This window comes from Seriola lalandi, unplaced genomic scaffold (assembly GCF_002814215.2).
Source record: "Seriola lalandi dorsalis isolate HSWRI2012SDOR001 ecotype SW California unplaced genomic scaffold, Sedor1 jcf7180002054563, whole genome shotgun sequence".
Taxonomy (NCBI): Eukaryota; Metazoa; Chordata; class Actinopteri; order Carangiformes; family Carangidae; genus Seriola; species Seriola lalandi.
In genome coordinates, this window is record NW_019525116.1 from 203,280 (window position 1) to 220,778 (window position 17,499).

Sequence of the window (17,499 nt, forward strand, 5' to 3'; positions counted from 1 at the left end):
TCATATCTTTACAAGCTCCAAATAACAGACTTTCAAAACTGATTCAAATAAATTCTGTCTGGTTTCTCCGTGTATGTAAATGACACTATACATACATATATAACATATAATACTATAATATAATAATTAAAGAATAATAAATTCATTTATGAACCATGGTAAAACTTACCTGCAGGTAGGGATGATGTGGAGAGAAACTTCCCCGTCAGAGCTCCGCCGCCTCGCAATGATTGGATGGCTTGACGCTCGGCCTCCTGCTGGGTAGACAGCTTCTGGGGGGCCTGGAGCGGGAGGAGGCATTACCATGGTTATCATACACTACACAATCACTTGGCCAAAGTGGTAACTGCAGGTCGTGGTCCCAGGTTGTAAAACTCGGTTATTAGATAATAAGTAAGTGAAATACGTGCAGAGTTCCTTGAATGATCATCTTGTAAATATTACATCCGATATACTGATATATATCCTGGAAGAGTGTTATGAAGATATTATTTACATGTCATTAGTTTGTGCGAGAAAGACACTAATCAACATGCACCTGACTGAGTCATAGAGTCAGGGAAAGCTAACAGTTAACAGATAACTGAACCTCCAGTTGACCAATTGCAAACCCTGAACAATTCAGTCAGCGTGCCCAGCTGACTAGTTTACCATCCACAGTAGTAACTAAGAGTTACGCCCAAGGAGCACATCATTAACTAACTATTAGTTTGTACAGTCACAGGTTTAAAAAAAGCCCAGCGGTTCAGCTAACAAAATTCATAGTTATGGGCTATAAATGGAAAAACTTGTATGTGTAGGTGTAGCAACAGTCACTCAGGGATATGAGGTTAGTGAATAGTCAGTTGTGCAGTATTGCTGCCCAGTGTCCACCTGTATGTTTTTATGTCAGTGTGTGTGCTGAGTAGACCAACCGTGATGTGTGTGTTCGCAGGGAGCCCCAGGGAAATATTTGGCAGCGAGGGCGAGGTGTAGAGACTCAGAGGACTCAATGTCCCATCAGCCCCCAGCGTTTGATGGAGAGATCTCAGCTGCAGACAGACAGACGGACACAAGGGCAGACTGGTTAGTTTAGGCGTGTTGTTCTTTCGAATCTTAGGTTGCTATGACAACCATTTACTGTAAACACCGACAAACAGTATCTCTCTCAAATCAAGTCATTTCACTCTCTGAATCCTCTTTCTACAGCTGCTTGTATGTATCTTTAATAACTATCTAATAGACCTATTAAACACATCTGCCAATGACCAGAACCATACAGCTGTTTTGAACCACTTCATGTTTACGCTCCACCTGCGCTTACTGGGATAAATTATGATGCTTTTGAGTCAACGTGGAAACACAAAAAACATGCCACTCCAAGACAACAACAACTGTACAATTCACTGCACTTAAAATAGCAATAAAATGAGTCTTGTAAGCTTTGAAGGTTACTACTTGCTCACTTGACATAATTACAAGTAGCTGTCTTAAGTATTTGATACCATTGGCCCTAGTATTTTTCCACATTCAACACCATCCTAGTCAATGGTCGTGACCCATCCTCCTTCAAGCATGGCATCATTCTACCTTTAATCAAACTTCCACCACTTCCTGCCAATCTAAATTCATCTATGGTCCTGGAAAAAGTTTTCTTTTCACAACATATTCCTTTTTTTTTTTAGATCACAACAACATCAAGTCGAATTATAAATTACAGTCAGGCTTCATGATCTACCGCAGCAGTGAGTCAGCTCTGCTAAGACTAAGGCTCAGTTTCACACCTGTATTAGTTATTCAGGGTAAGGCCTTAGAATGGTTTGTTTATTATCAACAAAATAGACCAGTTTCAGTTATGATTGATAATCTATAATACTGCGTAGCCACTATTTAGCATGGTTTACCCCCTGTTTAATTTTCATCTTATACGCTTCTGCTAAGATCTGTTTTTCTTAAAACACATCATTGCTACGCTGGTGACATGCAGCTATATTTCCCCTTAAAACCAAGCAAAACACATGCACTTCAGTCTTGGATGTTAACAGCTGAACAAAACTTTTCGTGTTTCCTTGAGCCTCAGTCTTCAAATGTCCATACGTAAATTTATAAATTTATAAACTCTGTCATTACTGGTAGATTTTCTTCATTTGGTCTATTGGCAAAATAATGCCCATGCAAATAGACAAAACACAAACAAATTAAGAAAAAGCATCATCACCAATTTGAGCACACAACCAAGTATACGTTGTACTGCACAAACAGAAACCATAAACAAATATAGAAACCCCCAGCAAGAACATAAAACAAAACCAGATACAGAACCGTGATGCAAAATAGTAAAACACAACCACAGGAACGCATTGAACAAAAAGAATAGATAACTAAATTCAGAAATGCTGCAAGTCACACTGAACACAACAGAAAAGAGTTACAGATCCCCTTATAAATTAGTCTTCGTTACCATTACATGTTCTCAAATTAAGCCCAAAGGTGACCAAGCATTTTCCATTGCTGCTTTCAGACTGTGGAACAGTTTCTCTCTCTGTCAGGTCTATCACCACTTTTAAATCCTTATAATAACCATAAAACCCACCTTTTTAAACTAACCTTCGTCTCTCCTTGATTATTAATAAAACTATGAAATTCTTCAATTTGTCTGACACAATTATTTATCTATTATTTTATGTTCTGTTTTGATGTATCTTAAATTTCTCTGTAAAGCACTTTGATCCTCACTTGTTTTTAAATGTGCACCACAAATAAACTGACTTGACTTTTCTTAAACCACAGTGAACTGTAGGTGGCGAACTCGAGCTTTGTGTGCAGTGTGAGGAGATGAATGGATGACTGTGAAAATGAAACCAGCCCCTGTATGAGTCAGTGGTTATAACTTCTTTCAAAATAAAATGTCTGTGTGGTCGTGTGTATACCTCAGTCTGTATGTTAGGGACAGATCCTGTGTTGCCATTGGCGATGGCTGTATTGGAACTGTTGGGACTGCTGGGACCTGAACCTGGAGCGCTATTACAGAGAGAGGAGACTGGTCGAGGGACACAAACACATACAGAGAGAGAGAGAGAGAGAGAGAGAGAGAGAGAGAGAGAGAGAGAGAGAGAGAGAGAGAGAGAGAATGAAAGGAAGTCATCCTCAAGTTAATTAATACTAATTTATTGAGAGTGAGTTCATGTGTTAAATGCCTGTTTTGAGCAGACACTTGTTGTGTATTCATGTGTGTTCACCTGATATCTCTATGGCTCTCTTTTTAAAGGTGCTGATGACAGTTCCATCCTTCCTGCGGAGAAGCGGAGAGCTCCGCCTCTCTGCCACCTTCTGCTTCAACCGCGAACGCACCTTCAGGTTAGGTTCGGAGACTGGACGAGAGACACAAAAAAAAGAAAAAAATAATAAGCTTGGAGCCAAAAAAAATCAATGATCATTTGAACCCTACTGTTTTATATTACAGTCTGTTTTCTCTGTATTTGAGATTTTTATCTTGTCATTTTTATTTCTAATTGTCTTATAATTAGCATTGTTGTATCTCTTGTGTTGTATGTTTTATTGTGAAGTGCAGTGTTTTGTTTTGCAGCGTATTTAATGGAGGTATATAAGGTGCCTAGTGATTTGCCAGCAGCAGACTGCTGTAATCCTACATCACTTGTTGGCTGGCTGCACATATTGGCTGGCTAGTTTGATTGCTGGATGAGCAGTGACAGCAGGTGTATTTTAAGGTAGCTTTGGTCTAAAAGTCAAGGTGAAGAGCAAGGAGCAGGAAGAGGAAAAAAGCATCCTGGTTTTATGGTGCTTTAACAGTATCTGAATCCAGGAAAACCTGATTACAGTTTGAAAATGTGGCACCAGGGCAGTTACTGACCGATCTAACTGAGCAACACTTGGACATGGACATGAAGGAACTGTTCACAAGTGGTATGAATGGTAAAATTTTTAATGTATGCTATAAATCCATCCATTTCCATTATCATGTGTAAGACTGCAGGGGCCTGGACACAGTATCCTAGAACATACTGTATTAGAGGATATTTACTGAGCATGACATCGCAATTTCTCATTTTAGCAAGGTAATTATGAAGAAGACGAACTGCAGATGTAAATAAGTCTAACTGCAGTTCATCTGATTTGCATAAGTGCTGCTTAATAACACCTGATGGTTGGCTGTTTTGATATGTGCATGTCTGGAAAACAGTGAGGTGCAAAAGAAAAAAGTGCTTCCTGCTGCAGAGCTTGGACTACTGGTTGAAAAGAAGACACTTCTGGAACTTCAAGCAAGAAACGGTCTATGCTGTGTGTGTGGAAATATTATTTAATAAGATGATGTTGTCAGTTCAACAAAAAGATCGGTGATTGAATGAAGATCTTTGGTAAAACCTTTAAGTTTCTTTAACTAGATACTTACTGTAAACAGATAAAATATAATATAATGGGCCTGCTAATACAATGAGCTGCTATGAGCCACCAAGTGAGGAAAAATAAATATTCAAGCAGGAGGCCATTGCAGGAAACAGTTAAATAGCGTGTTAATAGCATGTCAAACTAACTAACTTATCACCTGCAAATAATAACCAAGATTTAGCATATAATAACCCATCACTTACCGCTACATTAGCTTGTGGAAATACAGGTTCATTTGAAAAAAAGTCCCTTTCATTGACTAATGCATTCAATGTGTAGCTGTGTGGATGCAAGTTCCAGATGCTATCAGAGTTTTGGTTAACGTTAGCGATTCTGTCCTGCTCCTTATTGGATTAGGGAAAGTTCAGTACAGTACAGTCATCATTACCAGAGTGTTAATTACTCATCTTAAAAGCCTTGACATTCCTCATCCTGATGTTTTAAAAATATACTGTTTAAAAACAGGAGCATGAACAAGTGTGCAAGATAAGCTGCAAAATGGAGGGTTTTGTTGGCGGAAAATGACAAACGTATTAACAAAATAACTAACTAAAGCAATTAACTAACATAAAGGCTAGGGCTAACTAGCTCTAAACTGCAACACAAGAAAAATGCTGTTTCTTTATTTCCATTTATTCTACATGGGAAATAGTCTTTTTCCCAATATCATGATTGTAGCCATCAGGCACATGTTTAAGACACATCATGCTCAGTTACTGTTTTAAGACAAACCAACTTGAAACATTAAAAAGTCAACTTTACAAGAAATTAATTAATTTCCAGTCTCTCAATTTTTTTCATCTGCAAACTGAAAATGTGCAACAGAAAGTTGATGTGAAACATCATGAAAACATACTGTTGTGAATATTTCTGTGGGGACAGAACCAGGTCCACATCCTGACCTCTGACCTCTGACCTCACATGATCAGATAAAATGCTTTCACATAGTTTCAGGTACGTCTGGAACAGTGTATGTGTGTTTTATCACTAGGTTTGGGCTACCTCCTTACTGGTGAGTCAGACTGAGTCATCAAAGCAGGTACACACACACACACACACAAACACACAAATATATATATATATATATATATATATATAAACACACCACCGTCCACACTCTACCCCCGCATTGTCTTTCATCAAACTATGACAAGTGACAATCTTACACACACAAACATCCTCCCTCTGTCTTTGTGTGTGTCTGTGCCTCAGTCTGTGTCTCCTACCTGTCTTGCGGAGTGGGAAATCATCTTTGCTCTCATAGTTCCCCAGCAGTGGGGGCAGTTTGTAGGAGGGAGGAGTTCCTGGTGTGTTACTCTGCGGAGGAGAGCTCTGCTCCAGAGAGGTGTGCTGGGCTCCCCTGCAGACACACAAACACAAGGAGAAAGCCAATTAGCTGGCTGGTAAAACAGTTTCACAATATTAAGTGATTAAGTGCTGCACTAAACGTTTTCTGGCAACCCGCTTAGTAAACCTCTGCTTCATTTAGTCATGTATTACAACTGAACATTGTTGAAAGATGGATTTAGGGAAAAATATTCTTGAGGACTGACACCAAAACCTGACATTTTTTTATGTTTCAGATCAGTGACATTTTTCTAGCTGTTGTTGGGACTGGTATGACATCATCCCATCCATAGCCCTTTTCAGGGCCCTTTACTTTACATTCATGTATCTCTTAATGTGATGCCTGCCTGTCATTCAGACAGAGGCGATACGATGGTGTGCTGCATATTCTCAGTTTCATCCATGTATTTAGAATGAATTAAAAATATTTCTTAATAGATTGAGAGAAGAATCTCCTTGACAACTTTCACGATTACTTCAAACTTTTACCTTGATTAAATAACAATTATTTTGGTGCCCATCAGTCTCTCACTCTGTTTGAGCCATCCACTCTTCATATTCAGCAATGTGATTTTGTCCCAAGTGATTGAACAAACTGGTGTTGTTACATTTGGTCACTGAAATTGTTTGTTTGTATTCGACTTTTTGTTAAGTGTTGCGTTCTGTGTTTTGTGAAGTCACTGTGACCTTTGACCTTTGACCACCAAAATCAAATCAGTTTATCCTCGAGTCCATGCGCATGTTTGTGCCAAATTTGAAGTAGTTGTGCAAAGGCATTACTGAGATATCGCATCCACAAGAATGGGACGGACAGACAACAGAAAAACCCCTGGACTTCAGGATGAGGGAATTGGAAGTGCTAAAATGCCAACTAATTTCTGGGTTTTAGGACTCATTCCTGCAGCACTCTGTAAGGGTTAAGACCTACTTTTTTTGCCCAGCTGGTGCATTCTGCGGACTTAGAAATAAGTTGGACAGAACAACTTACATGCACCAGCAAAATGACTGGGAATGCAGCCTACGTTTACATTAGGATAACAAAGACTCAATTCCCAGAATAAAGTTGAGGAATTTAGTTTGAGACTGACTGAAAATGTAATGTTACAGTGATGTGACTGATCTGTCCAGAGACAGGTAGGTGGAGCTCTCAGAATCCTCACCAGCACTTTGGGGAGAAGGAATGGTTCAGTCCACCAGGACCTGGCTCTTTCTTACTGAGAAGGAACTCCTGGAGCTTCAGCTTAACCTCAGTACTGGCAATGGCACCTGCCAAAACACACACACACACGCAAGACAACAATCAGCAAAACACTACACATTTGCCTGCAGACAAAGAGCAAACGTGTGGATAGCAGGGTGGTGATATCAGTAGCAGTGGTGTAACCTACTCTCTTTGCCTTTCTCCTTGTTCCTCAGCAGCAGCAGTTGTTGCTCCAGCCTCTGTTTCTCCTGCTCTTCATGTCTTTGTTGCTCCAGTTTCCTCTTCTGTTCCAGCTCCTGCTGCCGCTTTGCTGCCAGCAGCTCCTGTTGTTGCTTAAACACACACACAACACACACATTTTACTGGATGACTCATGATTAACTCACCAACGAATTAGAGATGAAAGTCAGTTTTAAAGGTTGCTGTCGAGTGGCTCATACTGTAGGTTAACCCTAACCTGGCTATCTACCTTCAGGTGCTCCTGCAGCTGGACTTCATGTTGTCTTGTTAGCACTTCGTGTTTTTTCTGGAACTCTGCAAACAGCAGCTGTTTCTGGAGCTCCTGCTGCTGTTTGAGAAGCACCAGTTCCTGCTGGAGCTGCTGCTCTCTCAGGGTCGTGTCCACCGCCGCCGCACCCCCAGACAGAGACCCCACCCTGGGTTCTGTCCGCAGGTCCACAGGGCTTCCTCCTCCACCTCCTCCTCCTGGGCCTTCTCCTGGACCCCCACCTGGAAAAGCACCACCGGACAAGAGGTCCTGACTCAATTGCTGATTTTGTTGTATTTGTGCATCTTTCTGTCAGTCTGCTGAATGTTCTGTATTTTGAATTTCTGACTGATGTAAATCATGTCCTTTTTGTTTAGTACATTCTTTTGTTTGCCCCTGCTCACTTCTCCCAGGCCATGTTCTTCCCTTTGTCTCCTCACACCTGCCATTCTCCATCCGTCCATTCCCCGGCTTTTCCCTGTCCCCATATCTATCTGCTCACCTGTTTTCCATTATCACCTGAGCTTCCCTGCCCACTCACATGCCTGTTCCCAGTTTCCTCATCACCTCAGCCAGTATTTAAATATACTCTTTATATATGTTCCTGTGTTTTTTCCTATGTGCCCTCTAGCTTCATTTAGTTACCTTTTGCCTGTATCTGCCTGCTTGTCCACTTGTCTTGAACTTCTCAAAGACCACCGAAATCCTCAGAAAGGACCTCCATCACACCTCAGAGCAGCCCTAAAGACCAGGATATGCCTGGACTAGACTACAATGTGTCAGGCAATAATAGTTTAAAATTAGGATTATGGCACTCACTTCTTCATAGGCCTTGATGCTCTGGGTTGTACACACAAAAAGTGTGACGAACAGAACAAGAGCCTGACTGAACTTCGAACAAGTGCGCTTGCTTGCTCGATTGTCAGGAAAACTACAAAATTTGTTGGACCCAGTTTGGACTTTAACAACAGAAAGGTGTGCGGAACAGGCTTTCAAGCACTTTGGTTGTAACACCTTGACGCCTTGACATCCCTTGACCTCTTCAGTAGCTGAAGAACCATTTAAGAGAACCATAAAAACAACTTCAACTGAGACTCTGTAATATTTTCTGAACAGAAGCTGCTGTAGAAACAAGTGACAAAATAATTACAATAAAATGATAACTGCTAAAATGCTGTGCAACTGTAGCACAAGTACAGTCACAGAGACAGCAAGTCGACTCAGTGACCCCATAATAGCTATCTTAAGTTTGATAACATTAGGTAACATTAGCCACCATATGCAAGTGATCATCCATCTAGTAATGCCAAGGTGCTATCAGTGGGTTAATCTGAAACTGAACTACAAACCTAAACCTATGTGGGTATCTACAGTGGGCCTCCCATTGACTCTTTGTATCGAGCATAAATTCAGCTTAAAACAGTACTTAGCATAAAAGCAAAATAAATAAATAAATTGTCAAAATTTATGCAGGAGTACCAGAGATATCTTTTTATTTTATTCATTCTTCTTTTTCAAAACCTGGTGTCTATATTACCCACAGTGCAACTTGACCGCCAACAGTTCACTCTGAGTTTGGGGTGTGTTATGCTAGTAGCAGCTAGTGTAGCCTGGAGCTGCTAGCCTCAAGCAGAGATGAGGAGCAGGCTACAGAGATCTGGTAAGCTCAGTTCTTTTTAACTCCACACCCACAGATATTTTCTCTTTCAAATTTGTAGATCTTTGTCCCAACCAACACTGACTCATCTGACACCACTTTATCAGACTTCATGCAGCTCCCTGTGGAGCCACAAAAGGCTTTATACACTTTTTCACATAAGCAGCACTCCCCAACATCTGTAAACAGACTATAAACAGACTTCTCCTTGAAGACTCTGACTGGTGCCTCCTGCAGGACCCTTGTATCTGCTGCACAGAACGGAAGTTGACTGGAGGACTAATTATGTGTTCAATGAGTTCAAAAAGCTTTGATTGGTGTTGTGCATTCTTTGAAGAACTCTTTTAAGTAACACCTGAACCCACCCAAGGACTCTAAACCTCTTCCACATGCCACTGATCCACTTTTAGGAAGCATTTGACCCATTTATTCGAACCCCCTTTTGGAGACCTGGACCTCCCCCTCAAGGACTCTTAGAGGACTCCCTACTCACCACCTTCTCCACCTCCTCCTCCTCTGTGCTCGCTCGCTGCTCCTACTGGGCTCTGCATGCCCGATGGGAAGCTGCTCTTCACCTCCACTACTGCAGGACAGAGAAACAGAGAGATAGAGAGGGAAATGAGTGATTGATGAGTCTGGAAAATGTTGTCAGGGATACAGCAGACTATTACATAATTCATTTCATACACACACACACACACAGAGAGAGAGAGGCAGTTCCCCTTTTATTCAGATGAGCTGTGATAGTGTTGTAAAAAAGTGAGGAACACAGTGTCTCGTCGCCTAAAAATAGCCTCAAGTCTAGCATTAGCCTAGCTTTAGCCTAGCGCTAGGTAGCGATGACTTAGAATTACCCTAGTATTACCTTGGCATTAGCTTAGCCTATATTCGGTGTGGCAAGGCTAAAGGACACTGCAGAATATGTTAAAATGTGCCATATATATATATATATACACACTATATATATACATACATACATAGTTATCAGAGAAACCTGCTGTTATTTATATCAGTATGTGGAAACTGAAAAAAATAATAATCATGAAGAAGAAAGGAAATTAAAAGAAAGTGCACTCTTGCTTTATAGAAATTAGTTTAATGTAGGAAATATTAAAACTAAATATGTCAGTCCCATCCCCTAGATCAGTGGCAATGCACTGCTTTGGATTTGTGGCAACCACTTGGACCAAATACTATGACAAATTAATATTGATTTCTTGCTTCAGGCAACAGAGTGGCATTAGCTGATATTTCACCTGTTCAAATGAAAGATATGGGAACTCATCAAGTGAAAGATTCATCATATTTTCAAATCTGTCAGTAGAATAAAAGCTTCACTCTTCAGTTGAAAATTATTGCTGCGAATGATTGGCATTGTGTGGTCACGCGGAATGGGTTATACCAGCTATTCATAAATCTATTACTTCCTAAGTTTGTATCAACTCCTAGTTTCAGGAGTTCAGGAGATCATTCAGACATTTCAGACATTTTTCAGACACGTTTTATTTTATTATCCCACGTTGTAAACTTGATTTGCAGTCAGGGCTACAGATTAAAAAAACAGATAAAAACAACACAAGTGCAACAATATAATTAAACACAGAACACTATAAAAACACCAGACACTAAGTCGAGCATGTGCACACAGAAGACAGCAAAACAATTGCAGCAAACAACTTTAAAACAACAAAACGCAGACACAAACAAATACGCCTGCTGCAGGTCGCTACAAGAGCCGCGCCCCGCCAACTTTAGACTGCAGCGCTGTAAAAACCCCTGTGCAATATCACTAAAGCCAGTTTGCCTCTGACCACTGCAACAAATCTGATTGCAACTGTGATTTCCAATTAAGGCTAATTGCATGAACAAGGTTTATAAAAATAACCTGAGCGCTTTCTAAGCTTTGAAATGTCAGAACAAGTAAGAAACCACTCAGAGACATGAGCACCAGCAGGTCCAAACACAGCTGCAGCAGCAGTTAGGAGGTATAGGAAGGAGGTAGGAGGGTGCAGTGGCCGTCCAAAAAAAAAAAAAAAAAAAAAAAAAGGACACGACGCACAATCATCCTTTTACGTAGCCTTGCGTTGGAAAACAGATGAGTAAGAGCTACTGACATGGCACAAGGATTATCTGTGGAAATTGGTGTTTACAGTGACTGATAAGACATGAAGTCAACTTCCAAGAAAGAAAACTATTGCAAAACCATAATGCCCGGTACACACTTGTGTTTGTGCCATGACTTTATATTACACATGTGGCCTCCACAGTCTCCAAATTCATTCCTAATTTGGTTTAAAAATACATATATATTTAGGTTTTATGTCAGTGACATAATCAGATATAGCCTTTATCAGTGGTTTCTCAAAGTGAGAACAGATTAGTAACATATAATAAATTCTGAGAATTACTTCAACACTCATACATTTTATGCAACAGTATGAATATGGCATTCACACAATTCTGCTTACACTGACTATTGACGACAATGAACTTTAAGCATGACTGTACTTTGTGTCAGTATGACAGCATTCACAGTGCAGATGTTTTCATTTTGAGACATGGATCATTTTTGTATCACACACTCTCTATAAATAAGTTTTCCATGCAAATTTAGCACACAACTTTCATGCATGTACTGTATGTCACGTTCACCATTTAGCTACTGCAGAAGAAGAGGTGCCACAAGATGACATCATTAAAAGATTCAAGCAAATGATGGTCATGGTGATGACATTTATGTTTGTTTCATGTATAATTTGAGGAAGGTTCCTCTCTCTTTTTCTTTTCACACAAATCTGATGTTTCTGTCTGCTGAAAAGTTCATCATGATTTATAGGATAAGTCTGTTTCCATTGCACTTTGTAGCATTTTGTCTTAATGTCTCTCTCTAATTTCCTGCATTCTCACTTACTGTGTGCTTTTTATGTGCGAATCGAAAATTGTGCATAAAAACAGGTGAATGGAAACACACTTTCTGTGTGTGGCAGTTTAGGTTTTTACAGTATTCATGTATAAGCTACAATGCTAAGACTCAGCAGCACTCAGATCGGAAGCCCCAATCAGCTTAGCTGCTCCAATCAGCTTAGACTGATCACTGGATATGTGTGTGTGTGTCTACGTGCATGTGTTTGTATGTATGTGTGTGAGTGAGTCAAAGAGACTTTGTATAATGTCATTTGGACTATTTCTTCAGGCTTTCTTGATTGCACAGAAACTCAACAAGTCACGAGCCGAAAGGTTAACACACAAATACAAAGACAGAGAAAGAGAGAAAGATGTAAGTAGGGAAATATATATATAGATAGAGAGAGAGGGAGGTTTTAGTATCTTATCACCATCAGTATCTACTGTACCAATGTGCCCTTGAGCAAGGCAGTGACCCTGACCTGCCATGGGCCTGTGGCGAGTACGCACTCCTGGTCATGGGTGATTACACTAGTGAATCAGGCTACATCCTGGAAGGCTCCACACCCTGCAGCATGTTGGGACGTCAGGATGTTTCCTGTCTGCTGGCCAGGGAGGAAATTCAATTAGGACATACCTACTGAGTAGTCTGACCTTTGACCTTTCTATACGAAGGTGTTCTGATTGGTCACCTCCCACTCTTTGGCACGCCCTTTTTCCTTTGGCGTCCCACGTGGGTTCAAAGCTAATCAAAGCTAAACAAACAGCGACAATAAGGCCAAGATGATCAACCCTGTGCTTGTGACCAGTTAGACGAGGACAGACTTCATCATTTCTTTACCTTTGACCTCTGAACATGTTCTGTATGTACAGTGAGTGTAAGGGGCGCAAGCTCAGATTTTATTCCTGACAAAAGTTTAAGTTTATTTTCCCCTTATACACACACGTACAAAAACACATACACATGCACACACGCACACACACACACACACACACACACATTGACAAAGAAGCAGTCCAGTTTCAGATTTTCTGGTTTGTGGCTGCTGCAAAAAAAGTTGGTAAAAACCAAAAAACTGAGAGCTGTGTGTGTGTGTATGTGTATGTGTGTGTGTGTGTGTGCGCGTGTGTGTATTTGTATGTGTGTGTATGTGTGTGTATGTGTGTGTGTGTGTGTGTGTGTACAGTCACTCACATCTAAATTACCTAAACAAATATTCTGGCATTTCACTGTGACGCACGTGTCTCCCTTTCCACTTGAACACACACACTGCCTCAGTGTGCGTGTGTGTGTGTGTATGTGAGAGACTGGTCTGTGAGTGTGTGTACAACAGTCCGTTTGGCAACAGAGCAGCATTCCACAGCAGCCAGGGTCTGACGTCAAACTGAAGACATTTATAGTCTGGTAAACACACACATACACACACATACACACACTCACACACACACACGAGGAGGCGGGGATGAGGCAACCTTTCAGTCAATCATATTAGTCTCTAACTGAATACAGCTCACAGTTACACACAGTAATTCATGCACCGGGACAGAGACAGTAAAAAGAATGAATGACAATGTTTGTTCAATCAGAAAATCCTGGTAGAAATGAACACAGAACGGTGATTACACCTTAGTGCTAATATGCACCATGCTAATACAACACAGGAGACTTCATCACAGATTTGGCGAAAAGTGATTTTGTTAAGATTTTGAATGAATGACGTTTGAGTCCATGTGTGCATCAGTCAGGTCCAGCTGGACTCATGATAGTGCTTAATAAAGCATTCCTCCTTATACTGGCACCAAAATTAAACACTTTTATAAGGCTACAACTATTAGTTTTTATTGCCAATTCATCTGCAAATCTTCGTCTCGATCATTTGGTCTATAAAATGTTTTTTTTAGGATTTATTAATTTGCACTAAACATAAAGTGCAGCTGAGTTTGAAAGTAATTTCATTAATTTTTCAGGTTTATTTGGTCATTAACCAAAGTATTGGACAAATTAAAATGCTTACCATATGTTACTAGATGAGGAATATAAAAAGGTCGTTCTATAAAACCCTTTTTTTATATTTAACATAACTTAAACCTCCAAACAGTACTCTAACAGTATTTAATTTTGTCTGCACAAGAACTCTAACTGGATAAAATTCAGTCTAACCTGTGACAAAAGTATTATTTCATATTAAAATATATCCAGGGTTTTCCCTCACATTTTAAGACACTGAATGAGCACATATATAAGACAAATTCTTTTCTGGAAATTAGGTTTGGAAAAGTGAGGTCACCTTATATTTGAGGTCATTACATCAGATATCCAACTATAAATGGAGGAATCGTAAGAAACAACTTTAAAACAACAAAAAACAACAACAGTCAGCCCATTTAAACCACTTCACTCATCATCCAAAGACTGACTGTACCTCTTGTTAAAGTAATCAGCGCGGACAAAACAGAAATGATCCAGAACTGCTCGACTTTAAATGATGTGATGAATAAATGATTGATGATGACAGTTTCAGTTACTAGAGAATCTTCTACTAATGAGGTAAAGACTTTGTCTTTTGGTACTGGACCACTGGAGTGAACCAGTTCATTACTACGGTCCACCAACTGGGAATTTCCTACAGCAGCTTTTCACAGGAATCTTTAAAGATGCAGTGATCCAGCTTATATCCTGAGAATCAAACATGCTACATGAAGAGCTGGCCAACATTTTTTTTGCTGTTAATAATCCAGGTTGAATGACTTTTCTCTGTTTCTGTTACTCCTGTTTTAAATTGCTGCTGCTGCTGCTGCTGCTGCTGCTGCTGCTGCTGGGAGGTATTTCTGGAAACCAATATTCCTCTTTTCTGTTCTTTCTCTCCCTGTCTTGTTCATTCCGCGTTGCTAAAAGAAAATAGGCACTATGACGTCAACCCTGCAAAACACTCTAAAAAAAAAATCAGGAGAGGGAGAGAGAGAGAGAGGGGGGGAAAAAAAAGACAGAGCAACACAGAGAGTGAGGTAAAAATAGTATAATGGCTGTGTGTACTTTAGACAAATTAGAAGCTTAGAGAGAGAAGAGTCACATTTGGAGCGTTGCTATAGAGACTGAGGGGTGGGTCAGAAGTATTATGGGCTGGCAGACTGTAGGTCATCCACCGATACTGTCTGTTGTGTGTTGCACCAAGCTGAATGTCTTTGACAAGATCTGATTCAATACATCACACAGCGCGTACGCACTATTGTATGTGCTGACCAATATTATATAACAATGGTCGGAGTGGCGATGTGTACCCCTCAGCTGTGTGGTGCCCTCTAGTGTCTTTTAGCTTTGTTTTGGTTTTACAACCTGTAGCTTTAATGTTTTGGTTCAGTCTCATCACCCATTAACCTAATTTCAAGCAGCAACTGGCAGCTAAACAAACTACAAGCAACATGGCCAGCACCAAACAACAGACAGAAAAAGTTAGTGATCGTTCACTGTTAAACAGCTAGCCAGCTAACTGCAGCTGGACACAGCAGTCCTTGTTCTGCTCTGCAGCCTCAGTGACTTTGGGCTAGCTGCACATGTAGCAGTTCTCCACCAGAGCAGAACAAGAACCACCGTCACAAGCTGCAGTCCAAGTCGATGGAGTTACAGTCCGTCCACCGGGCGAGGGAAACAAAGAGGGATGAGCCGGGGCATCGAATGAACTTACATAGAGCACGTCATAAAATAAATTACTGTGCAAAAATCCAAAAGAAGCGTCAAAGCAACGGAAAGATACGAACTTCTGTAATGTGATCTTTTGGCCAGATCGCCCACCCCTAGTTAGCGACTAGCTGGCGAATACAGTGGAGCATTTAGCGGCTAAAGCGGCTCTTTCTCCCGACTGAAATCAGACGCTCTAACACATTAACTTTTTTTTAAAAGTCTTTTCTTAAAATGTATCTCTCCACGAAAGCCTTTGTGTTTTATTTAGATTATTGTTGTTACATATTCCATTGCCTCTCCTCAGCTATTGTCAGATGTGTGTGCATAATATTCGATGTATGCTTTTATTTATGCTGTTATACTCTTGTTACTTGCTCTTATTAATTTCACTCTCTTCACTTCTACTGTGCTCAGGCTCTTTGGCCTTCTCTTTTATCTGGTTTTATTTTTCTGTGAAGCATTTGTAACTTTGTTAAGAAAAGTGTTTTACTATTTATTATTTATTATCTTTTTAAATACGCAACTGTATTCAAACACACATCGTCATATAAAATGCAAAACCAGTTTTATGGAACAATATTAGTAAAAAGCAAAGCTAATCTAAGAAAACATGAGCTACAGCTATTATCAATACACTGAAGTCTATGTGAGCCTGTGAAGATTGAATACACACACACACACACACACACACACACACACACACACACACACACACACACACACACACACACACACACACGCGCACACAAACACACATATACACTGACCTGGGTTTGCCAATGAGCCAACACTGCAATTGCGAAAAGAAGATTAGAGTGAATGTGCGTCCTAACTGTACCAGCTAACGACCTCCTGGCATCGAGGGGTGGCATGGAGCCACAGTCCAAACCCTGCTCACCTCACTTTGGCAACCACATTGTCCAGCAGACCACACTGCACCTCAACCTCCACAGCAGACACTAATATCTTTTAGCAGTCTCTGTGTGAGCATTAGATTAATTACTAAACCAATCAACTTCCCCTTGCCCAAGGACAGTATTTAGAGCACTTGAATGTTCAGAAATGGTTCAAAAGGTTCCAAAATAAATGTTTTTCATCCCACCTAAACTGACGAGGAGCAGTCTGCAGCTGCACAACTTTGTAAGAAAAGAGAGTGTGATTTGTGGAGCAGCATCCGGAGCATTTTCACCCTTTTTCTCGTTCTGGAGCTACAAAGAGCATCTTATTTACTGTGATTTGTAAAGACATTTAATTGTTATGAACAGATAAAGTAAGTGTCAAACTGAATATAAAAACATGAGTCTGATGTTCGAGTTATTACTCAGTCACTCAGTTATTACTCTGACGGAAAATGCGGCAATTGGGTGCTGAGGGTTTTAAAGTGCTCTAACTGCCTCAATGAGCTGTGTGTGTTACCACCACTGCTGCTGCTGCTGCTGCAACCGTTGACCATGCGCAGGGGCCAAATCAGTGCACTAAACTACAATAACTAACTTCCTGTTGTATTGAGAACACCATCATGCACCTGTCCGCTTCACCTCAAACAGTATCTTCCCACTGCACGCTGTGTTTGAAAACCTCTGACTTCAACCTACTGTCTATCTAATGCTCTATCAACAAAACACACACGCACGCACGCACACACGCCTCTTTCCCAGATATGACTCACCAGTGGTGGGCATGGCAGTGCTGGAGCCCCTGTTGCCACTCAGGAGCTCCAGAGGCTGGTGGTGGCTGTCTGTGCTAGCAGAGGAAAAACAGGACTCAGTCTCATAGATGGTCTGCAACATGGCGCACAATCCTGACACTGTGGGACGCAACAGCATGCCAAGACAAGA

General features: G+C 40.6%; 1 protein-coding gene across 1 annotated transcript in view; it reads right to left on the bottom strand.

Annotated features, from left to right (window-relative positions):
* Nucleotides 1-17,499, bottom strand: part of hdac5 (histone deacetylase 5) — a 36,177-nt gene extending 18,678 nt beyond the window's left edge. Inside the window, exons 1-10 of the mRNA XM_087176628.1 lie at nucleotides 17,331-17,499; nucleotides 9,572-9,661; nucleotides 7,404-7,663; nucleotides 7,122-7,266; nucleotides 6,894-6,999; nucleotides 5,613-5,746; nucleotides 3,219-3,350; nucleotides 2,910-3,019; nucleotides 915-1,031; nucleotides 170-281 (exon numbers count right to left, since the gene is read on the bottom strand). Coding sequence (XP_087032754.1) covers nucleotides 170-281; nucleotides 915-1,031; nucleotides 2,910-3,019; nucleotides 3,219-3,350; nucleotides 5,613-5,746; nucleotides 6,894-6,999; nucleotides 7,122-7,266; nucleotides 7,404-7,663; nucleotides 9,572-9,661; nucleotides 17,331-17,487 — 1,363 coding nt within the window. The 5' untranslated portion in view covers nucleotides 17,488-17,499. The remainder of the gene's footprint in view (nucleotides 1-169; nucleotides 282-914; nucleotides 1,032-2,909; nucleotides 3,020-3,218; nucleotides 3,351-5,612; nucleotides 5,747-6,893; nucleotides 7,000-7,121; nucleotides 7,267-7,403; nucleotides 7,664-9,571; nucleotides 9,662-17,330) is intronic.